We start from the raw sequence: 23,530 nt of genomic DNA, 5'->3' as shown, positions 1-23,530 counted from the left end.
GTGTGTGTGTGTGTGTGTGTGTGTGTGTGTGTGTGTGTATGTATACACGCGCACGCACGCTCAGAGCCCAAGCACTGGGCATCAGATTTGAAAGGGGCCTTGTGGTCCCTGATGACCCGTCTTCCCCACCACCCTCGGGTTAGTCTGAAGAAGGCCAAGGCCAAAGAAGGGAAATGGGGTTTGGTCTTGGGCCTCCTGTCTGTTTCTACAGCATCCAGACTGCCTTTCCCATGACCAGGTAGGTCACAGTCTGGATGCGGGCCTGGTAGCCCTCTCTCTGACCTCACATGGGAGTCCAGATGTGAGAGCAGGGTGGACTGCCCTCAGCATCTCCCTGACCAACTATTTTACCTTTAGGCTCGACCACCAGCCAAAAACAGATGTGCTGGAGGATCACGAAGTGGAGGTGAGTGAGGGGGACACGCAGCCAGGGACCCTGCCTTCCTTCTCTCCACGTTGTCTCAGCATACACAAAGGTGTGGGGAGCACAGGGGTGCCGGGCCAGCAAGGGCCATCTCAGGGGCCCACTGAGGCAGGTGCACAGCAGGGAAGAATGAGGAGTACAATGAAGCAGGCTTTTTTTGTTTTGTTTTGTTTTGTTTTTATCTTTTAAGCTGAAGTAAGCGCTCGATTCTCCTGGTTCCCACCCCTAGCCCAGAGGCCTGGTGCCCAGTGTGGGAGACTCCTAGTCAGTCTAGGGTGGGGGCCAGGCATCTGTGTGATGTCAAAGCCCCCCAGTGATCCTGATTATAGTTAGGCCCAAGAACCACTGTCTTAAACCCTTGAACTAAAGCATCAGCCAAGCCTGGCTTCCATCAATGCAACATGCCTTAGAATGTTCGCTGACTGACTTATTCCTGCTGAGAGGAGCATCAGAAACTGTTTAAACAAAAGAATGCCCAGAAAGGATAAATGGGGTTAAATTCATCTGTGCCAGGGGATGTTAATGCTCTTTGCTGGGAGTTAGATATCAGTAATGAGTAAATCTTGGAGCATTCTTGGGAAGAAGGGCCTTGGGCCCACCTGGGCCACCCACCATATTGTGTGGATGAGGACGTTGAGGTCCTGTGGTGGTAAGTGACCTGCCCACAGCAGGTCAGAGCAAGAGCTACAACCAGTACCTGGGTCTCCTGATCCCATGCCTCTCTCTTGGGGCTCTGGGGAGAGCGCGTCGGCCGAGCCCAGATCTGCTGCCCAGCCCCCCATTCCCTCCCCCTCCTTCCAGGCTGAGGAGCCAGAGGCTGGCAAGTCAGAGGCAGAGGACGACGAGGACGAGGTGGATGACTTGCCGAGCTCCCGCCGGCCCTGGCGGGGCCCCATCTCTCGCAAGGCCAGCCAGACCAGCGTGTACCTGCAGGAGTGGGACATCCCCTTCGAGCAGGTGGAGCTGGGTGAGCCCATTGGGCAGGGCCGCTGGGGTCGGGTGCACCGTGGCCGCTGGCATGGCGAGGTGGCCATCCGCCTGCTGGAGATGGACGGTCACAACCAGGACCACCTGAAGCTGTTCAAGAAGGAGGTGATGAACTATCGGCAAACGCGACACGAGAACGTGGTGCTCTTCATGGGGGCTTGCATGAACCCGCCCCACCTGGCCATCATCACCAGGTAACCAAGCCCCTGCCCATCCCGCCATTGCCCCAGGTGCCCTGTTATCTGTGGGGACGCTCTGGGGAACTGGGAGGCCTGAATGGGGAGAGGTACAAAGAAAGAAACCAAAATAGCTTCCCATTATAGCCCCATTGACATGAAAAAATAAAATGGTGCCTAAGGTTAAAGAAAATCCTATGTTCTAAAAAGGCACAGAGTAAAAACCAGCCTCCTCCCATCCCAACTGGGTGCTTCTCCCCCAAAGGTGGAAACTGTGAACAGATCCTTAGTGTGCCTTCTGTTACTTTGAGAAGTTTGTTGATACTCGTGGTTTTTTTTTTTTTGTTTTTTTTTTAAGATTTTATTTATTTATTTATTTATTTATTTATTTATTTATTTATTTAATTTATTAATTTATTTATTTGACAGAGAGCATAAGCAGGGGGAGTGGGAGAGGGAGAAACAGACTCCTCGCTGAACAGGGAGCCCTTGGGACTCGATCCCAGGACCCTGGGGTCATGACTTGAACTGAAGGCAGACATTTAAGCGACTGAGCCACCCAGGCACCCCTACTTATGTTTTTTAAACTATTCCTTTGTAAAAATAGAACAGGTTCTACTGGATCACTCCAACTTGAGTGCAGTGTTCTCCAACTTGAGTGCAGGTCTGGGGCCAACCGCAATCTTTCATGCTTACCCAGCATTCCTGGCACGAAGTGGAACCCAGTGGTGTGCTCGGTTCCTAGGTGGTGGGGAGGAAAGCCGAGCCTGTGGTGTAAATACTGTCACCACAGCTGATTTCAAGCTAACGACATGTTCTCCCTCTGGCTGATCACTGGTTGCCCAAGTTTGTTTATTTAGTCAGTCCTCTTTTGCTGGGCACTTTGCTATAGTGAACATGTTGGTGGACTTCTGTGAGTGCAAGTGCTAGGGGAGAGTATATGAATGTGCTCTGAGGTACATTGTCCCTTTCTACTCCAGAAAGTGCTCACCAGTCCCCCCTGCCCCCCAACTTTGGTGTATGACAGTCCATTCCCTCAGTACCAGGGCTGTGAGGCTGCCCTTGGCATTCAAAAAATTGTTGTTTGGTGTTTACTTTTACAGTCAGGAACAGTAATTAGAGGTTACTGAAGGTAGTTTGGAATATACAGGGAGGTTTCAAAAAGCAACTAGAAATCACTTTAATCCTATCAGCCAAGAGTCCTCTCTTTAATATTCTGATGACATTCCCCATAGCCAGACCTTGTGCTTTGAAAGAACCTTCGTCCCCCCTCAAATAAACTGTATTTACTAAATAAAAATTCATTTCCCTTTTTCCTGTTTATCAGAGATGTAAACCAGGACCACCCCAGAATTCCTGAGCACTGTGATTCGGGCAGGTCACACAGCAAGGGAACAAAATTCCAGCCCAAAGCACAACATATGATGCCTTAGGTTATATCAGCTCAGCAGCCCCCAGGGCCCTAGCACCCCCGGCGCTGTCCGTCTATTCACCCGTCCGGCTCTGTTTACCCACCCAGGGCTGTGAGAATCTGAGTCTGCTTAAAGGAAATACATATAAAAAAAATAGCAAAGCATTCATTACCCAGAAAAAAAATCACATTTTAGGATATGCTGAGGGGATCAGAAAACATACAAGGAACCATCAGCCAATGTCCCAGACCCTTCAGCCAGTTCTCAAAGTCTCTGAGGCTCTAAGAATCCTCTCTCCTTGGAAAAGTTTCCTAAAACTAGCACCTTCATGAGCTGCCTTAGTGAACTCCTGGGAACAGGGGGAATGAGCCATACATTCTCTCTGGGTGCTTGCTCATCCTGGGTTTTGGGAATCCGTGCAGGGGGAGACCTGAAAACTCGAGCCCATTGTCTGGTAATCACTCCGACATCCTTGAAGCCACCCCGCTCCTACACATGCCTTTACTGTAATAAAATCTCTATATTCAGAAAGCAGTACAAATGGTCATGAGAATCATTATAGACAGTACCAGATGTTGCTTGATTATAGTCCTCTAAAAGACCAGGATCTTCCCTGAGTTTGAGGGGAGACATGTTTCGGCCTTGAATCCTCCAAAGGTAAGCTGCTCTGGGTTGCCAGGAGTCTCAGTGAACTGGGTGTCCTGTTCTGGGGTGCATGGGCCCTGAACTGCAGGGATCGGGGGACATGTATATGATTTTGCACACTCAGGCCCAGCCCAAGAAAGAATGGTTGTCAGGGGCTTGGTTAAGAACGAGGATTCTGGGGGTGCCTGGGTGGCTCAGTGGTTGAACATCTGCATTTGGCTCGGGTTGTGATCCCAGGGTCCTGGGATCAAGTCCTGTATCAGGCTCCCTACAGGGAGCCTGCTTCTACCTCTGCCTATGTCTTTGTGTCTCTCATGAATAAATAATCTTAAAAAAAAAAAAAAAAAAAGAACAAGGATTCTGACCCTCACAGTCCAGGGGACAGAGAGAGTCCTCCAGAGGCCGGGGGCACAACTCTCTCCATGACTTCTCTGAGGCTCCCAGCGGGCTGGGGTTCGGCTGCACTGGCCCCATCCCTCAATCTGACCTCACCACTCTTGACAGCTTCTGCAAGGGGCGGACTTTGCACTCATTTGTGAGGGACCCCAAGACGTCTCTGGACATCAACAAGACCAGACAGATTGCTCAGGAGATCATCAAGGTAAAGGGTTATCCAGCTGGTTCCAGGGTTCCTGGCTGTCCCCTGCTCCGTTTCTTCTCTTAGCTGGGGTTCCTCAAGGGTAGTACCCCATCACCTTCCCTCGTCTGTGTCTCAGCCACTTAGAGCCAGGAGCTAGATGCCCAGTCTGTGATGACAGATGAATTGGTTGGGGAGGAATGCAGCAGGCTTTAAAGACACATGGCCTGAGTTCGAATCCTGGTAGCACCAGCTGTGTGGCTCTGGGTAGGTCATTCAGTCTCTCTCAGCCTTGGCTTCCTCTCCCGTAGCATAGGAATTCCAACGTAGCCTCCCCCATTGGATTGGCGCAAGAAAAATCCACTGAGAGCATGTTGGGCCCAGGGCCTGGCACTCAGTGACAGTTTGCTAGAGCTGATTAAGGTGGTGCTTAGATCTGGGTAATATCCAGATCTAAGTTTCATGAGGACTGGCCTTCAGGCAGCCTTTTTTCTTTCTTTCATCTTTTTTTAAAGTAATGAAACACAAAATAAAAGTTTCTTTTTAAGTTGCTTTCTTTAACACCAAGCAGGCTTGGATAAAAGCCAGACTGCTGCTGGATAGGGGTTCCTCTCCTCTTGTTTTTGTCGAAAAGCTTGCTGTAACCAGCTTCCCTCAACTCTCTGTCCCCTGCTTTCTCCTCTGCTTTCACTCCTACTTTTCCTTTCTCTCCCTCCCTCCTGCCCATCGTGTGTGTGTGTGTGTGTGTGTGTGTGTGTGTGGTGTGTCTTTCACAAGGAAAACACCAAAAAAATCACAGTGACTTTTATGAGCAAACCAGGATTTCCACGTGACACTTAACATGTGGCTAAATTAAATGAATTAAATAAACTTTGAAAGTCTCGAAATTGAAATAGCACATTTCTGCCTTCACTTGCAGTATATCTTGTTTCAGAGGAGTTGGAGGGACCTACTGGGTATCACACTTGTTTCAGACTGTCCCCCAAACTTGCTGGGTCCTATTTCCCCTCTCGCTCCTCCTCTGCCCTCCTTCCTTCTCCTTATGGTCAGAGCACTGGGGAGTCGTGTCTTGTTGCTGACTGGCTAAGGTCAGATGAACAAGCCATCCGGAAGATTCTAGGGGCAGATGAGAAGTTACTTCTGAGACTTTAGAGCTGCAGAGCCGGAAGCCACCTCTCTGCTGTCTTGTTTGGTTTTCCTCCTGCCAAGAAGCTGTCCCTTGCCCCCTTCTAGGACTTTCTAAGCCACTTCCTTTTGTACTCATCTGTGGTGTTTTGAGGTTCAAAGTGCATTAACAAGGTCCTGAACTTTTGGCTAGGTTTGTGACTTGGGGGCCACTTGGGAAACAGTATGACATTGTGGGGAGGGGAGTCTGTGCTCCAGACCTGGGTGCTTTACATCTTGTCTCTTGAAGCTCTTTGAGGCTGTGGCAGCTCTTACATAAATAAGGCTCAGAGGGGCTCAGCGACTTGACCTCAGTCCTGCAGCTAGCTGGTCCCTGTTCAGCCCAACGTGGGGTCTTTGGCCACTGAGAAAGGATTGTGCCTTGGTTTGGTTTGGGGAATGGGCAGATATTTTAGGAACGATCTTGTATTCAGGTTGGAGTTTTGGAAAGGAGCAGGTCCTTCTTTCCCAGAGCTCTTTGCTTCCACAGCAGGGTGACTATTCTTGGCAGGCCTGAGGGAAGCGGTACAGCAGACCCCATGCCCTCCCCATCCCTTTCCTTGTGTAAATTCTTCTCCAGTGCTCTCCAAACCCCCTCGGACCGAGCTCTGGCCTCAGCTGAGTTCTGTCTGGTTCTGCCTCACAATTCATTCTTTCTATCTCTACATGTTGTTTCTTGTTTACCATTTTACCTCTCATCCTGAGATAGCTTTAAGGTCAGAAGGACTCTCATAATGTGTGAAGGGCCGTCAGTATGAGAGGTTGGGAGATGGTTTTATAGGTGCGTCTTTCTGAGCTGGTGAGGACTGCTGTTTCAGCAGTAGCATCTCACCCCCATTCCCAAGGGCATCGGGGTACATGCGAGTCTTGGGTTTCACGTCAGAAGACCACTTGACCTTGGAAGAGATTGTGCCTGTGTCAGGCACTTGCATCCCATACACCTGGCTAGCGTTCAGTTCCCAATAGAGCAGTGGTTAGAAATCCCTAACCTTGATTTGATAGATGAGGAAACCGGCTCAGAAGTCAAGTGTCCCAGGCCATACGGGAATTTAGAACCTGAGCTGAGATGGAACGTGGATTCTGGGCATCAGTAGTAGTCCAGAACTCCTTCGCCCACAGCACAGATACTGGGACCACCTGACTTCAATTCCTCTCTGCACCCCAACTGAGCCCTCACCTAGCCTGAGGGTAGAGGCCAGTTGTATAAAGCCTGAGGGAGAGAGACCCTATAGATCACTGGATTCCTGTATGAGTGGTATCATTGCTCTTTATATACTTCCTGGCCCCCCAACTCCCTACCCATCACCCTCTCCACACTTCACACTTTAGTCAAGTATATGGTGTCTGTTGGACCATGGGGCTGTGGACTAGCCTGGAACCAAAACTTCAGCAATGCTGCTTAATTGCTGTGTGGCCTGGGGCAAGTGACTTCCCCTCCCTGAAGCTTGGTTTCCTCATCTGTTCAGTGGAGACCTTTTACTGCATAGGATTTTGAAGATGACAGGAAGGGACTTGCATGAGGCATCCAGCTCTTTGCCCAGCCCAGGTGAGGGCTGAATCATTGTCCCTCATCTTCCTGCCCCGCCCCCTGACATGAGGCTTGCTATTTTCCAGGGCATGGGCTATCTACATGCCAAAGGTATTGTGCATAAAGATCTCAAATCCAAGAATGTCTTCTATGACAATGGCAAAGTTGTCATCACCGACTTCGGACTATTTGGGATCTCGGGCGTGGTCCGAGAGGGCCGGTAAGTTGGTTTTGAGTGTCTGGATAGAACAGGGAGGAGCTGGGCAGTGCCAGCCAGGCTTCGGGGTGTCACTGAGGTCTGGGCACCCTTTCAGTCTGTTACTGAAGGGCAGCCTTCCCTCATACATAGCCCTGCATTCTCAGGCTGACCTTCATAAGAGGCTGGGTCCCCTGTTTGCTCACTGACTTGGGCGGAGGGCCAAGGTTCATGTCCCCAATGAGGAAGAGCATTCAATTTTATTTCCCCAAATCTTGAAAGGCAGGAGTGGGGAGAAAGGCTTCTCTCCAGGAATCTGGGGGACCGCCAGGAGGGAGAGTAGCACGTTATCTGGAGATGAGCCCCAGGCCAGGTTCTAAGATCCACAGGCAGGCAGATATCCTAGGGTAGAGAATCCACCCCCTGCTGATACCTGTTACCGGCCCACTTTCCTGAAAGAACCTGGTTTCAGTGTTCTGTAACATTCTTGCCTTTGCAAAGCACTGTTTTCTGGGTCATGCATGGGTGGTGTGCTGGCCCTGGGGCATAGGTGTGCTAGGCAGCCTCTCCTCCCCTGGCCAAAAGGCCTCATGTCCTTGCCCTGGCTTCTTGGCCTCCAGGCGTGAGAACCAGCTGAAGCTGTCGCACGACTGGCTCTGCTACCTGGCCCCGGAGATCGTACGAGAGATGACCCCTGGGAAGGACGAGGACCAGCTGCCGTTCTCCAAAGCTGCTGATGTCTATGCATTTGGGTGAGGAGGCCCTGACATCCTCCCTCCTGTGGCTCTAAGGCCAAGTGTGACCCAAAGAAGGGGCCCAGCTGGCATTGGGGACAGGGGGGAGAGGGGAGTGTTGTGCTTTGAGTCCTGGCTCTGCCTCTCTGGCTAAGAGACCACATCCTGGACCTTCTCTTTTCCCTGCTCTAAAATGCAGAGAATTAACAATACCTCCTGTAAGGTTGCTTCACGAGGACTAAGTCAGGTGATTTCTAGGTGTCAGTCTCACCCCTGACCCCGTGAAGGTGCTGCCCAGAGCTCAGAACTGTCCTCCTGGGAGAACCATAGGGTCCTACCAGCCAGTCTCTAGTGCCCCACGAAGCTGACCAAAAGAAAAGTAGCATAGAAACGTAATGTGAGGGCCACCTGGGTGGCTCAGCGGTTGAGCGTCTGCCTTCGGCTCAGGGTGTGATCCCGAGGTTCTGGGATGGAGCCCCACATTGGGCTTCCTGCAGGAACCTGCTTCTCCCTCTGCCTTATGTCTCTGCCTTCTCTCTGCATCCTCATGAATAAATAAATAAAATCTTAAAAAAGAAAGAAAAACATAAAATCTGTTTTAATAATGTGTCTAACTCAGTAGATCCAAAATACTATTATTTTGACATGTAATCAAAATTTAAAAATGAAGGAACCGTTTGACCCCACAAAGTTTCCAGAATCTGGTATAGAATATGTTACAGCACACCTCAGGTCTACTCCCCACATGTCAGTTGTTTAGTAGCCCCACGTGGCTAGTGGCCCCAACCCTCAGCAGTGGCAGTGAGGGGCTCATGGAGAAGGCCAAGGTGAATCAAGAAAGGTGAGGGAATTTGGAGAGGCTAGGTGAGGGCCTCACTGTGTAATCTCTGGGTACTTTCCCTTAGGGGTAGTGCTTTCATCTCCTGACCTTGGACTATTACTTCCTGAGCACCTCTGTGCGCCAGGCACTGGGCTTGGCATTTGTTACTCCCCAAACAACCTTGGACATTGGCATTAGCCCTACTGAGATTAGACGGGATCTCTCCTATCCAAGTACTAACCAGGCCCCACCCTGCTTAACTTCAGAGATCAGACAAGATCAGGTGTGTTCAGGGTGGTATGGCCGTATTCTAGACGGGATCCCTGTACCAGGAACTCTGTTCAGAGCCTGTGCAGCCTCAGACTTCCCACCACAACAGATGTGTAGGGCCAGGGGTCCTCTTGTACTCAGGAGGAGCCACCAGGATGGCATCACAGGATTTCTGGAAGCCCGGTGAGTGGGGAGAGCTGGAGGAGGATCCTGGATGCTCTGGCTGGGTTCCTGGCACTGTGGCAATAGGAGCCCCTGGGCATGAGCTGGGCCAGGTGGTTCCGGAGCTCACACTGCATGGACCGTCCCCACAGGACTGTTTGGTATGAACTGCAAGCAAGAGACTGGCCATTTAAGAACCAAGCCGCAGAGGCCTTGATCTGGCAGATTGGGAGCGGAGAGGGTATGAAGCGCGTCCTGGCCTCCGTCAGCCTGGGGAAGGAAGTCACTGTGAGTAGCCACCTGTGTTCCGGGAAGAAGGGTAGAGGGTGAGCCTGGGCACACGATAGGTGTGCCCTTCTTCATTCACTCACCTGAGAAATGAGCCCTGGAGGCAGAAGTATGCCGGGTGGGCCTCCTTGCACCTGGCTAAAACAGCTGTGTCTTTTATTACTCAACTATTTTTCTTTAGAAAAAGCTTTAAAAAAAAAAAAAAAAAGACTGGAAAGAAATAAAGATCATAGTTTTAATTGAGTTATGAGTTGAAAAGATAGTAGAGCCCTGTATCTTAGATGAAAAAAGGTGATAAAATTCTCACTGCACAGAACACTGACAGGGTTTTACTGTGGCGTCGAATCTCTTCTCCAAAATGTTCTTTATAACTGTTCAAGAACAAATCGAAGTTTCCACAGCCTATTTCTTGCCAAAATATCAGATTGTAATATAAGTACTGACCTATTTCCAGATACCTTTGATGGTTTCTTCGCATTGCAGTTTATAAGTTTCCTGGCCCTGACACAATGATGAGGCTCCTGACTATTGAGTAGTTGAGAGAACACCTGAGCAGCTACTCAGCTTCCTGTCTTGTTTTTTTTTTGGTTTTTTTGTTTTTTTTTAAGATTTATTATTTGGGAGAGAGCGCGTATACATGCATGAGTAGAGGGAGGTGCAGCAGTGGAAGAGAGAACCCCAAGCAGGCTCCATGCTCAGTGCAGATCCCAACTCAGGGCTCTATCCCATGACCCTGATATCATGACCTGAGCTGAAATCAAGAGCTAGATGCTTGGTATGCCTGGGTGGCTCAGTGGTTAAGGATCTGCCTTCAGCTTTAGGTGATGATCCTGGGGTCCCGGGATTGAGTCCCATATTGGGCTCTCCGTGGGGAGCCTAGCCTACTTCTCCCTCTGCCTATGTCTCTGCCTCTCTCTGTGTGTCTCTCAGGAATAAATAAATAAATATTATAAATAAATAAGATTTTCATGAGAGACACAGGGTGGGTGACAGAGACACAGGCACAAGGAGAAGCAGGCTCCATGCAGGAAGCCTGATACAGGACTCAATCATGGGACTCCAGGATCATGCCCTGGGCCAAAGGCAGGAGATAAACCACTGAGCCACCCAGGGATCCAATAAAATCCTTAAAAAAAAAAAAAAAAAAAAGCTGGACGCTTAACCCACTGAGCCACCAAGATGCCCCTTAATTTTTTTGAAGATATATGTTTAACAAAATCAAGATCATAACATATAGCTGATTTTTTTAATCATGACATTTTTTTCCCCACATGATCTTTTGTTATGCTTATCTCAAATCATTGACAAAACCTTATCTTTAAACCTGTCTACCTTTGTGTCCTATGGCTTACACCATAATCCAGCTACTTCTCTGGGGACACCTGGGTGGCTCAGTGGTTGAGAGTCGGCCTTCAGCTCAGGTTTTGATCCAGGGTCCTGGGATAGGGTCCTGGGATGGAGTCCTGCATTGGGCTCCACATGGGGAGCCTGCTTCTCCCTCTGCCTATGTTTCTGCCTCTCTCTCTGCCTCTCTCTTTTTTTTTTTTTTTTTTTTTTTAATTTATTTATGATAGTCACAGAGAGAGAGAGAGAGAGGCAGAGACACAGGCAGAGGGAGAAGCAGGCTCCATGCACCGGGAGCCCGATGTGGGATTCGATCCCGGGTCTCCAGGATCGCGCCCTGGGCCAAAGGCAGGCGCCAAACCGCTGCGCCACCCAGGGATCCCTCTGCCTCTCTCTCTGCCTCTCTCTCTCTCTCTCTCTGTGTATATATATATATATATATATATATATATATGTCTCTCATGGATAAATAAGTAAAATCTTTAAAACAACAACAAAAAACAACTTCTCTGTTGTTGGACATTTAGGCTATTTCCAATTTGTGCCCATTACAACAAAGTTATTAAGGACACCTTTGTGTAAACTAGAGTGTACAGATGTGTTTGTTTTATTCCCCCCCGCCCCCCAAAAAAAAAGAGTAAGTTGCTTTCCTGGCAGCAATCTCGTATTTCTGCACACTTAGAATCTTAGAGCACAGAGGTGGAGTCTTCAAGAGGGTGAAGGCCTGGAGCAGAGTCTAGAGCCCATCAGAGACAAGGACAAGGGAGTCAGAGTTCGGTGCTGGCTAAAAGAGTCATCTGGGAGCTTTTAAAAATATAAGGATCAGGGCCCCTACCAGAGAGAAAGATTTACTTGGCCTGGGCTGAGGCTAAGATCATAATTTTTTTAATCTTTCATTTTAAGTAAAGCTCCTCCTAGTGCACAGCTAGAGTTCTGTTCTGAAAGGATATCTTACAGAAAGGATAGCTTACAAAGGCTATGGGTCCTTTGAAGCCTTTCAAGAATAGATTAGGGACAGGGAGCGGGGAAATGGGGACAGATAAAGTGTTCAAGCAGTCAGCTTCTGGCTCATGAAAATTGGCTTTCCTTTTTGGTCTTTTTTTTTTTTTTTTTTTTTTTTTAACACATTGCCATTGGAGGGTAGATGAGACATTGGTCAATGGCAATAAAAAGTGATTTTGAATCATAGTCAAAAGCAGGGAGTGCCCTCTGGGGGGCACTGTTCTCTGCCCCTTCAGCCACACTGCTGTAAGTTCACCACCAAGTTTCTGCATCAAGGCAGCCACAGTTGAGTTAGTGTGCACAGGATGACATCAAGAGGCCAGAATGATTCTTAATGAAAACCACCAGTTCCTTACCTGAGGTCACTCTCCAAAAGACCAACTTCTTGTTCCATCACCTCTTCATTCGCTGTCCCTCTGCCCCTTCTCTGTTTAACTTCCATCAGCTTTCCCTTTATCCTTTTATTGAAATTGATTTTGTGTTGACATGATTAAATTGTCCATGCTGTGTCTATAGATTGAGGCTAAAAATGAAAGGATGATAAATATGTGTACATTATTATAATAGATTGTAGTTGCCATTAGCTGCTGATTCAGTAGTTCACTACATTCTCTTTTTTGCGGGTCCATTTCTTTTCTTCCATTCTATCAGTTATTCAAAGGCTCGCCACAATTTTGTTGGCTTCACATGTGGACCATGGTTTTCTTGTGCACTTTTAGGTTTTTCCTGTAGTTTCTAATTGTCTGTCTTTCTTCTTGTTGAGAATAGTCACAGGCACCTTTACCATATTCCCGAGGTCATGCAGTTCCTACATACTGCTTATGGAATGCAATTTGTTGCATTCTTTCCAGGGCCCACTGATTTCTTATAATCTGGATAATGGAATTTTTGGCCTACTGTAGTGCTGTTATCCTTCCATTTCTTTTCAATCCTGGTTCAATACTAGAATTTTTTGTATCTCATGTCTTTCCATTTCTTTATTTACATTCCAGCAAAATGAGAGTGAATCCTAGGCAGCCCGGGTGGCTCAGTGGTTTAGCGCCGCCTTCGGCCCAGGGCGTGATCCTGGAGACCCTGGATCGGGTGCCATGTTGGGCTCCCTGCATGGAGCCCGTGTCCTGCCTCTCTTTCTCTCTCTCTCTGTGTCTCTCATGAACGAGTAAATAAAATATTAAAAAGAGAGAGAGGGGATCCCTGGGTGGCGCAGCAGTTTAGCGCCTGCCTTTGGCCCAGGGCGCGATCCTGGAGACCCGGGATCGAGTCCCACGTCGGGCTCCCGGTGCATGGAGCCTGCTTCTCCCTCTGCCTATGTCTCTGCCTCTCTCTCTCTCTCTCTGTGACTATCATAAATAAATAAAAATTTATAAATAAATAAATAAATAAATAAATAAATAGAGAGAGTGAATTCTAAAGGAACTTCCTCCCAATGGATGCATAAGAGATAATTTTTGACTCCTCACATGCCTACACAAGTCCTGATTTTGTTTTTACACCAAGAGGTTCACAGTAATCTTCCCTAAGAACATGAAATTTTTGCTCTACTGTCTACTAAGTGTCCAATGCATTGCTGAAAAATCTGATATTAATCTTAATTCTCAGTCTTTTGTAGATGCCCTGGTTTATTCTCTTTGGGAATGTCCAGGATCTTCTCTTTGTCCTTGTTACTTTATTTTTGTTTTTATTTTTATTTTTTTTATTTTAAAGATTTTATTTATTCATGAGAGACACAGAGAGAGAGGGAGAGAGAGCGAGGCACAGACACAAGCATAGGGAAAAGCAGGCTCCATGCAGGGAGCCCGACATGGGACTCGATTCCGGGTCTCCAGGATCATACCCTGGGCCGAAGGCGGCGCTAAACCGCTGAGCCACCCAGGCTGCCCTATCCTTGTTACTTTGAAATTTCATTAAAATGTACCTTATAGAATAAGTTCTTTTTCTTGGTTTGATTTTCTTTTTTCAGTGAGGTCCCTTCTCTGGGTCTTTTCAGATGAAGATTCCAGTTTCCCTCAAAGGTTTCTGAGAAATTCTCTCCTATTAAGTCTTCATTATATGGCTTCTGCCCTATAGTTCCTTTGTTTTCTCTTGTGGAAACTTCCATTGGACAGAATTTGGTCCTTAGTGAGGTTCTGTGTCTTTTACCTTCCTTAATGTTTTCTATTCTCTATCGAAAATTGAGTGCTGGGGCGCTTGGGTGGCTCAGTGGTTGAGCGTCTGCCTTTGGCTCAGGACGTGATCCTGGGATCATGTCCCGCATCATGCTCCCTACAGAGAGCCTGCTTCTCCTTCTGCCTATGTCTCTGCCTCTCTCTCTGGGTCTCTCATGAATAAATAAATAAAAACTTTTAAAAATAAAAAATAAATAAAATTGAGTGCACAATCTGAGGAATTTCCTGGATCTTATCTGCCAGTATTCCTAATATTTTGTTTCAGAAGATATATTATTAATTTCAATCTCTTTCTTATTTGTTAGTGTGTTTTTTATTGCATCCTGATCTTCTTTTATGGACAGAGTAGGTTCTACACACACACACACACACACACACACACACACACACACACTTTTCTCCAGGGTTGGTGTTCTCTTTGGTCTCTTGTTTTCCTGACCTGGTAGGCAACCCAATGAGGTCTAGTTGTACTTAGGAACAAAAACCTGAGTTGCTGAGCCTAAGTAGGTGAGCACTTTCTGCCTGGTTGTGTGTGCAGGCCTGTTTTCTTGCGGGAGCTCTCCTGAATTGAAAGGCTGAGAGGTGTGTGGGAAATGTGCAGATCCAGAGAGTAGGCAGCAAACTCTCAAAGTGAGAGGAGCTTTACTCTTTTTTTCTAAGTAGGCTCCATGCCCAGCGTAGGGCTTTAACTCACGACCCTGAGATCAAGACCTGAGCTGAGATCAAGAATTGGACACTTAACCAACTGAGCCACCCCGGCACCCCTGGGCTGGGGGGCAGTCAGGACAGGTGTTCTGCTGACTGTTTCACCCTTTTGGTCGCTCCCAGCCTCCATTCTTATAGTACTGGGGCTTCTGCCTCTGATGCATCCCACCCGCCCCACATGTATTCTGAGCTCTTGCATTTCTCTGCTTTCCATTCCAAAAATCTACAACCCAATTTCTGATCTCTTTTTTATTACCTGTTTATCCGGCCTTGTTCCTGTTATTCCAGGGCAGTCTAAGAAGGAAAGAGGAGAGACAAGCTCATGCACTTTGTTTTCAACTGGAAGCATGAGAGCTCTTCTGAGATTCAGTTGTTTCTCAGCCCTATTCTAGAAATGACCAATCTTCCAAATATTGGCAGAATGTTCAGGGGACCACCAGATGGAGAAGGGGGACTCGAGAGTATCAAAGGGACCCTGTGCAGAGTACCCCAGCTGTGCCCTCCTCCCTCCCAGCCAGCTCTCACACCCACTAATGCTGGCTCTGCTTGCAGGAGATCCTCTCTGCCTGCTGGGCTTTCGACCTGCAGGAGAGGCCCAGCTTCACCCTGCTGATGGACATGCTGGAAAAACTGCCCAAGCTGAACCGGAGGCTCTCCCACCCTGGGCACTTCTGGAAGTCTGCTGAGTAAGTTTCCCCTCAGTGGGCCAAACTCACCAACCAAGCCTGTACAGCCTTATCTGGTTTCTTAAAGGGCACTGTCCAATCTGTCTGCCTACAGCGTTGATTTGGGGAATACACAGAGCAGTTTAGCCGGAGGTAACTAGACTCGTCCCCTTGCCCAAGTGATACTAGGATCTTGTTTATTTCAGAGAACTCCTTTTGAGAGACCAGTATCTCTAGTGTTCTTCTGTGAAAAGCTGCCTGTCACTATTATCAGGGCAGTGCAGACTCTGGGCCAGGACAAGAAGATTTTGCCTTGGAAGGGGCCACATGGGGCCAGCTGGAAGCCAGAGCAGCATGGGTCCTAGAGCATCAGCAACGCCAGCAGAGCGGCTATTACTTAAAAGGGTGCAGACTCAAGACAGCTTTCTAGCCCCGCATCAGCCACCTGTTAGAGGGCCACATGGCCAGAGTTTATGTGCTGCTTTGATGCTGGAAGTCCATCTTTGTCCTGTTGAATCACACAATTGTTTGTGCCCCTTGGTACTGGGCAGGCCTCACTCCTCTTGTACATTCTGTCTCATTCCCCTTTTGTTCTGTCCCTCTGGCACTCTCTCTGCCTGAACGCTCCAAAGCAGACCTTTGCCCTGCCATAAACCTTTGTGAGAATCTGAGGAAGTCATTTGTTCCAGGCCTCAGTATCCACAGCTTTTAAAAGTAGAGCTTGGGCCAGAGCGGGGTGGGGGGTGAGTGGGCATGGGAAATGCATTAGGCCTTACAGGCATGGAGGGAAATTTCAAGTTACAGCTCCTGTCCCTGGGATTTCTAGTGTGCCCAGCAGTGGTGCGAAGCTGTGACAGCACTGTGGACGGCCTGTATTGCAAGGCAAGGACTCAGCTCTGCCATTTGATGTGAGAGCAGTCACAGACAGCATGTAAACCAAGAGTGGCTGGGGGCTCTAATAAAGCTTAATTTATGGATGCTCCAACTTAAATTCCATGCAACTTTCACATATTGCTTTTGGAGGGAAAAAAATAAAAGAAGATTTCACAATATGTGACGCCCACTCAACCACTGAGCCACCCAGGCACTCCTGATATGAATAGTTTTAAACTTTTTTCAGGCAAAGGGCACTTTCTAAAAGTGCAATCTCCCCCCAAAGTCCGAATATATAAAATAGATAAAATATAGCTGCTCTTGGTAGTTGTGTGGGCAGGAGCCCATCCACATCCCCAAGGTGGCTCCTGGGGCCCCCAGTCATGATGCAAGTGGCACCTGCAGTCACATCACAGAGCCCCTAGAGAAGCGGCACTTGGATCTCCTGTCTGTTGCCCAGGCATGTGGTGGCAGCAGCACTCCTCCCATTCTAGAAAAGGCCAGTTGGTAAATATTTTAGGTTTGTAGGTCATATGATCTCTATCATCTGTTCTTGGTATTTTTGGTTTTTGATTTTTTTCTTTTAAAACTTTAAAGTGATTAATCTGTTTGTGGCTGGATTTGGCTTGTATTTAGTTTGCTGGCCCATCTTGAAAACAAACTGTACTGGGTTTCGAGTCATGGGTGAGGGGAGGCCCAGCACAGGTCACCCGAGGGTGACCAGAGGGTGCAGTAGGAGAACCACTGATTTAGGTCATCTGCAGGGACAGCCTAGAGGAATGACTGTTTGGGGTTGGGAATACTGTCTCTTAAAATGCCACATTAGTTTCCATATTTTGCTCTTAAGGTGGGTCAGAGTCTAAGGCAAACAGGGCACAACAGAATGTTGTGATTAGAAGTGTGGGTTCAGCCTATCCATTGCTGAGTGCCTGCTACACACCCACAGAGACGAAGGCCAAGGCCAGGCCTCGGCCAGCCAGGAGTTTCTAGTCTAATTGGAGAATGGATGAGAGAATGATTATAACATGCTAAGAGCTATGATGAAGAACAGCCTTTGTGGGAGCCCACACAGGGGCCTCTCTGCCCACCCAGAAAGCTTGAGAAAGTGTCTCCAGAAAGAGGGGTCTTTGGAACTGGGTTTTGAACAGGAACTGTCCTGGCAGAGACCAGGAGACTGAGGTTCCCCTGGACTTGGGCACTTGTTTAATATCCTGGTTCCTGGTTTTGTCATCCACAGAAGAGAGGAGAAGGCTGCACTAGGCAGGTCGGCCATTCAGGAGATGATTTCAGATTCCCTAAAGACCATATAGCCCCACCTTCTCATTTACAGGTGGGAGACAGAGCCGTAAATCGGCGTTCCCTACCCAAGCCATCTGTTTCAGCCGCTGGGAGGAAAAAAATGCCAGCCTACCTGAATGAGCCTCAGTCAGAGCTTCCTGTTCATAATTTGTACTTTAACACATTCTGCCTCTAATTCTCATTTTCTCTTTTCTTTTCCATCTGTCTTGTTACTGTTTTATTTTCGGCGGTGGGGGGTGGCGGATGTGCTGGCCTGTGCTGTCATCTCCCCACTTCCCACCATCATGATTTCCTGCCGCTCCTCCTCCACCTGTCTGCGCTGGGTGCCTGATTCCATCACCCACCGGACTGCATTCTTCCCACACTTGGCAAAACGGTCGCGGGGCCCCTCCAGCCGCTGGCGGAGCCGCTACTACGGGAAGGGGCGTTACGGTCACCTGGACTTTAAGAACTCCTGTCCGGCTCTGGAGGAATAGTGTGTCTTTTGTGATTGCCCTTGTTCCCTGCCTGTTTGCACCCTGCTTCCTGTCTTGTGTCTGCATCCAGCTTCCATTTTTGCCTGTTTTGTTCCCCTAAAGCCAAAGTGATGTTCTCATAGCTGAACTGGCCACCGGCAAGGGTCCCACAGGCTTGTGTGGCTCTCACCGGGCTGAGTGGAGGCGCACGGCATACGGCAGGACCTCCGTCTACCTGCTGTGGCTTGTTGCTGGGTGGAAGAGAACTTGGGTCCTTGATCCAAATCCAGGGTGCCCTTTGACCAGAGTTTAAAGAAGGGAATGCAGTAAGCAGGATGAATGAACTTTCAAGAGGTCCGTTTTGATAGGGGCTGAGGGGAATGGGTCCATTGGCCAACCTCTGTCTAAACATTCTGTGGCTGTCCCAGGGGAACTTGGGACAGGTGCTTTGTGCCAGGTCCCTTTTGAGCTCGCTGTGTTGCCAAGCCTGGCATAGAGCGGGGATGCCCTTTCCCTCTGCAGGGAAAGCGCGCCGCCCCCCCCCGCCCCCCCCGCCCCCCCCCCCCCCCCCCCCCCCCCGCCCTGGCCAGGCCTCTGCCGCTCCTCCTGCTCCTCCAAGGGCTCGGGTTGCTGACTCTCTTCTCCCCTCTTCTCTTTCTTCCCGTAGGTTGTAGGCCTGGCTGCCTTGCATGCACCAGGGGCTTTCTTCCTCCTAATCGACACTTGGCACCGTGACTTCTGCTCAAACGCAAACTGATGTGCGGGCACTAACCCAGGGGATGTGATCTCTGCCGCGCCAGGCACCTCTCCCAAGACTTCTTTTGCTTTGTTTGTTTTTAAAACGGGCCCCCTCCCCTCTCCACGGCCCGTGTGTACCTGAATAACTGCTGTCCACGAGGATCCCCTAACAGACCCTGCCCTCACCCCACCCAGCAGTGCTGCCTACTCTGACAGGACATCATTCTCTAACTCTTCCTCTGTGAGGGCGGCACCAGTTTGTTTGGGTGATCCTGGCTCCCTACTAACACCTCAATGGGATCAATTCCCTGCTGAGCACATCAGCCCCCTGTGGGCTGTGTCCGCAGTACAGGGGAGGGCTTTCTGCTTGGCTGTTAACCTGCAGAGGTCTCATCCAACAAGGAGTGGGATGATTTCAGAGCTGCTTGAGGCCCGCCCCATCTGGAGGGCTGGGGGCGGTGGACACCAGAGTCCTATTGCTATGAAAAACACTAGCTGGAAAGGGCTCTGTCCTCAGCAGTGCCCTCAGGAAAGCTGTCCTAAGACGAAGGGGGCCTGTCGCCAAATAATTTCACTGATGAGAACAAAGCTTCTGCCGCCAGCCCTCACTCCCTTTACAGACAGAAAGTACCAGACCCCAAGTCAGGCTCATCAAGAGTGAGGCTAAGAGGCCACACACCATCACTGTGCTGCTTCCCAAGTGCAGATTCCTGGGGTCACCCCCCAAACCAAGTCCAGGTCTCTGGAGGCAGGCTCTGAGACTCTGCATTTATACTTGCTTTCCAGATGGTCCTGATGCCTGCCCGCCCTAGTATTTGGGGTCCAGTTTCTCTTTTCTTCCTTTTGCACTTGGAGCAGAGCCTTCCTGGCTGCAAGTGAGAAAGTAGCTCAGATGGGCAATGACGACATGCCGTGGGCCAAGGACTCCAAGATGAACAAGCCCCTGTCCCCTCAGGAGGGTATGCGGCCAAGTCTTAAACTCCCTTGGCCAAGTATGACCAGGAGCAGCTCTGCCAAGGCTGTTGGCTTGTAGTCGTCCTTACTTCTTGCTGGGGTCAGGTCCTCTGTGGAGCTTCTGAAACTGGCCTGCTCCTGAGCTAACATTACCCTACTTCCGGTCAAGACCAGCGTGGCTGTAACTCATGTTTTTGTTCCTCTTTGCAGCATTAACAGCAGCAAAGTTGTACCCCGGTTTGAAAGGTTTGGCTTGGGTGTCCTGGAGTCCAGTAATCCAAAGATGTAGCCAGCTGTGCAGTTTTTTCTGCCAATTTCTTTCTTTCTTAAATGTGTTTCTGAAGCATCCAAACAACCACCGTGACAAAAATGAAAACACTCTTCAAAACATCAGTCTACCCTAAGTGCTGCAAATCAGGAGTGTGAGTCCTCGACTCAGACCATTCATCCACAAAAACACCCGGGCCGGAGATGGAGATGCACCTGCTGTTTCTTAAAGTGACATTACTGACAACCAGACCTGCCCCAACAGGCAGCGAATGTTTACATATATGTTTCTGGGGAGTGAATTTGATGCTTTACAGTAGGTAATAATAAAAAGTGCTCTTCAGAGGCACACTGGCACCACTGGCCAGGATGGCGGAAGTGGCCTTCCCCTCTGGAGGACCCTGTCGGCATTGAGGAAAAGAAAGAAAAAGAAAGAAAAGCATCATGATTGTGGCTGTTCTCCAGGGAGGAAGGGAACCATGAGGTTTGACCTGGACTCTGCTTTGGCCCTAAAGCCCAGCCATAGAGAATGTCCCTGTGTTGGGTTCTTGCCCTATCCTATCAAAGGGACGCTGTCCCTTTTTCTTCTGTCAGAAGAAACCCTGGCTAGGAACCAAGCTGGATTATGAGGGTCAGGAATTTCCGAGAGTTTGTTTCCCTTTTGACCCCAATAATCCAGCCCATACCTGCTGGAAAAGGAGAGACAGATAAAATGCAAATAGTATCTAGATTGATCCAGGGGTTCGTGGGTTGGTAGCCAGGGTGGAGGTAGCCTCTCACCTGTGGAGAGGTTTCTTTCACACAGCTTCCAGGAAGACACCAAGGAGATGGCACTCCCGGCTTCAGCTTTTTAGACACGTCCCAGTCCTGGCTGACCTTTGACCCCAGACCTAAGGCCCAGCCCAGCAGCTGTGTATACCATGAAAGCTTGCTTGGTGAGGACAAAGGGAAGGGAGAAGTGGCAGGCAGCAGGCCCCCTGAGCCCACCCTCCCAGTCACAGGGGTGACCTAGCTCTTTGGAAGCTCTATCAGTCATGCCAAGGTTCTGGAACTGCCTGCCCATTCTCCCCCTGTACTGTTGAAATGAAAGCCCATAGCCACTCCTGACTCTTCTGCAGTCCGTGTTCTGAGCTCTTAGCTAAGACAGGAGGCCTATGCCCCTCCACGCCATTCATCTAGACCCACCCAGCCCACCAGTCTTTGAGCCTTCCCATGAACTAAGTCAGGGCCACCTACCTATGTGTGTACATTTGCACCAGAAGGAGGGGTGTGAGTAGGGGAAGTCTGTGATGTGAGAGCACCCTCCCTATCTTCATTAGAAGCTGTCACCCAAAGGGATAGTACCAAATGGCAAACAAGCCTTCAGTGGGTGTTACTCACCATGTTAGGCCTCAAACCAGAACTGACTGAAGGTGACAAGGGTGGAGATGTGGTTGGATTCAGACCCAGAATGCTCTGAGCCATGCCCTGAGCCAAGATGGAGGGGCATGTGGTCCTCTCATCCCTTTCATTTAGACCCATTTAGCAAAGCTCCCAATCTTCAGAGCCTTCCCTGGAGTCTAGCCAAAATGTCCTATGAAGCAAGCCACTACCTAGAAGTTGTAGGGCTGTCTTCCTGTCCCCAGGTCAGGCACCCCTTGGCTGACACACGCTTAGCAGAGCTGTGCAGCCATGCAGGGTATCTGGGCTCCCACTGCCCATCAGCACCCCAGACCTGAGCTCCTTAACCCTTCCTAGTCAGGGTGCTTAGGGAAGATTGGAGCTGTAAACCAGCTGGATTCAGCTCCAGGTGGGACTGCTGCTTTCACCTCCTCATCCCTTGGCCTCCCCAATGAGTATCATGCCGCAGATCAGTTCAGGAAGCTTTCATCAAACACCAACGGTGTCTTGTGCAAGTGCAGGGGACTCCGCAACAGGAGCAGCCACAGTCTCTGCCCTTAGAGGAACTGACCCTCTGCCAGGAACCGTGAGGCGGAGGTGAAGGTCTGGGGGTGACAGCCCCTTCATCTGCAGGACCCTGGACAGCCTCCCAGCTCTTGGCCTACCCCTGCACTGCCTGTCATTTAAGAGAAAAGTAGTCCCCTTCTCCCACTCAAAGTGACTGTGAATTGAGGTTGAGAAGACATGCTTGCCCTTCTGTGTGCTCTTCCCGTCTGTTGTGGAAACACGAAGGACGGCAGATACTGTGAATTCAGCCTGCATGGCCAACTGTGAAGGGGATGGAGAAGCTGAGATGGCCTCCTTGGCGAGAGCTCTGGGGATAGCGGGGGTCCCCACCGGGGTCTGAGAGTGGACCCCAAGCATTGGTCCTTCATGGCACGTCCCCAGTCCCTAGCATCCCCTCCAAAACCCTAGGGCCCTTGTCCCTGCTGCCTTTAGCCACCAGAGGTGCAGTCCCTAGGTCTCTGTCCAACTCAAGGTCTTCAGTCCTAGCAAGCTCCCTGTTGGTCGTGGGCAGTGTAGCAACGTTCGCCTCTCCATGTCACCAAATCCATGCAGGGTGCTGGAGCCCCTCTGCCCTCTTAGTGGCATTTCTCCTTGTGACTACAGGGGGCAGCCGTGTGTCCTATAAGCCTGCATTGCTGTTCCGTGTTGATTAGGGGGCCGAGTGGAGATGTAAATGTGAAGCCGTTTAGAGAGCTTGTGTGATGCTGCAGTGTTAGCCCGGATTTCATTAGTGTGTGTAAAACCAGCGTCTTCCGTGGCCACAGGCACACACTTGCTTTTTTGAATGTGATGTAAAATTTGTACAGTAAAAGTTTTTATATTTTCTATCAACTGCATTTGTCTTCCAGAAATGCTATTAATTTAAATTAAAATGGTTAGTATTAATGAACGTGCTGTATTAGTTTTTTGCCACTGGCAAGAACACATCTTTTGTGCCAGGCCAGGCCTGGGTGTCTGGAGTTTGTGAATAAAAGTGTACCATGATGTCTGGGGCTTGTGTCTACTTGGGTCAGTTCCAGAGGAGTGTGAGGAGCTACTCGGATGGCACAGGGAACAGGAATGGGTGGGGGAGTCAGTGGGGGTTGCACCCCCTCTAGGAGCTCCTTCCAAAGAAAGAAATTATCCATGGACCTTGAAGGCACAGAAGAGTGGAGACAGAATGGCATCAGAACCCATGATGCAGGGATCCCTGGGTGGCGCAGCGGTTTGGCACCTGCCTTTGGCCCAGGGCGCGATCATGGAGACCCGGGATCGAATCCCACGTCAGGCTCCCTGTGCATGGAGCCTGCTTCTCCCTCTGCCTATGTCTCTGCCTCTCTCTCTCTCTCTCACTGTGTGCCTATCATGAATAAAAAAAATAAAAATAAATAAAAATAATAAAAAAAAAAGAACCCATGATGCACAGAGGATGGTCATCCAGCCCCCAAGAGTAAGCAGACCCAAATCCAGTCAGTGTCTCCTGGGCTGGAGATGCCTTGCGTCATGGAAGCCTTAGAGGTGGGGTGGGAAGTGGAATGCTCATTTATCTGAATTTTATTTCTAGGAGCCTCTCCTTGCCAGTCAGGTAGAGAAGTAGGTGCTTTGGAGGTTGGAGTGAGCAGAACAGATAGAGGAGAGGGATCCAGTATTCACAAGGCCCTCTTCTGAGCCAGGGAGGTGCTTTCTGCACATGCCACCCACCCTCCTTAGTGTAATCCTCCGAACGATGCCATGAGGCAGGAATTGTGATGTTT

General features: G+C 49.4%; 1 protein-coding gene across 4 annotated transcripts in view; it reads left to right on the top strand.

The window, feature by feature from the left end:
• KSR1 (kinase suppressor of ras 1) overlaps nt 1-22,781 on the top strand; it is a 154,784-nt gene extending 132,003 nt beyond the window's left edge. For 3 of the 4 annotated variants that reach the window (XM_077852072.1, XM_077852069.1, XM_077852070.1), the window contains 8 exons: nt 358-406; nt 1,226-1,605; nt 4,149-4,245; nt 7,000-7,133; nt 7,730-7,861; nt 9,248-9,383; nt 15,152-15,285; nt 19,794-22,781. In XM_077852072.1, coding sequence (XP_077708198.1) covers nt 358-406; nt 1,226-1,605; nt 4,149-4,245; nt 7,000-7,133; nt 7,730-7,861; nt 9,248-9,383; nt 15,152-15,285; nt 19,794-19,872 — 1,141 coding nt within the window. In that variant the 3' untranslated portion in view covers nt 19,873-22,781. Of the gene's footprint in view, nt 1-357; nt 407-1,225; nt 1,606-4,148; nt 4,246-6,999; nt 7,134-7,729; nt 7,862-9,247; nt 9,384-15,151; nt 15,286-17,830; nt 17,912-19,793 lie in introns of all 4 variants that reach the window. The other variant, XM_077852071.1, reaches the window with a different exon arrangement.
• The last annotated feature ends 749 nt before the right edge of the window (nt 22,782-23,530 follow it).

This window comes from Canis aureus, chromosome 16 (assembly GCF_053574225.1).
Source record: "Canis aureus isolate CA01 chromosome 16, VMU_Caureus_v.1.0, whole genome shotgun sequence".
In the NCBI taxonomy this organism is placed as follows: domain Eukaryota; kingdom Metazoa; phylum Chordata; class Mammalia; order Carnivora; family Canidae; genus Canis; species Canis aureus.
This window is presented reverse-complemented; position numbering and strand designations above follow the sequence as displayed.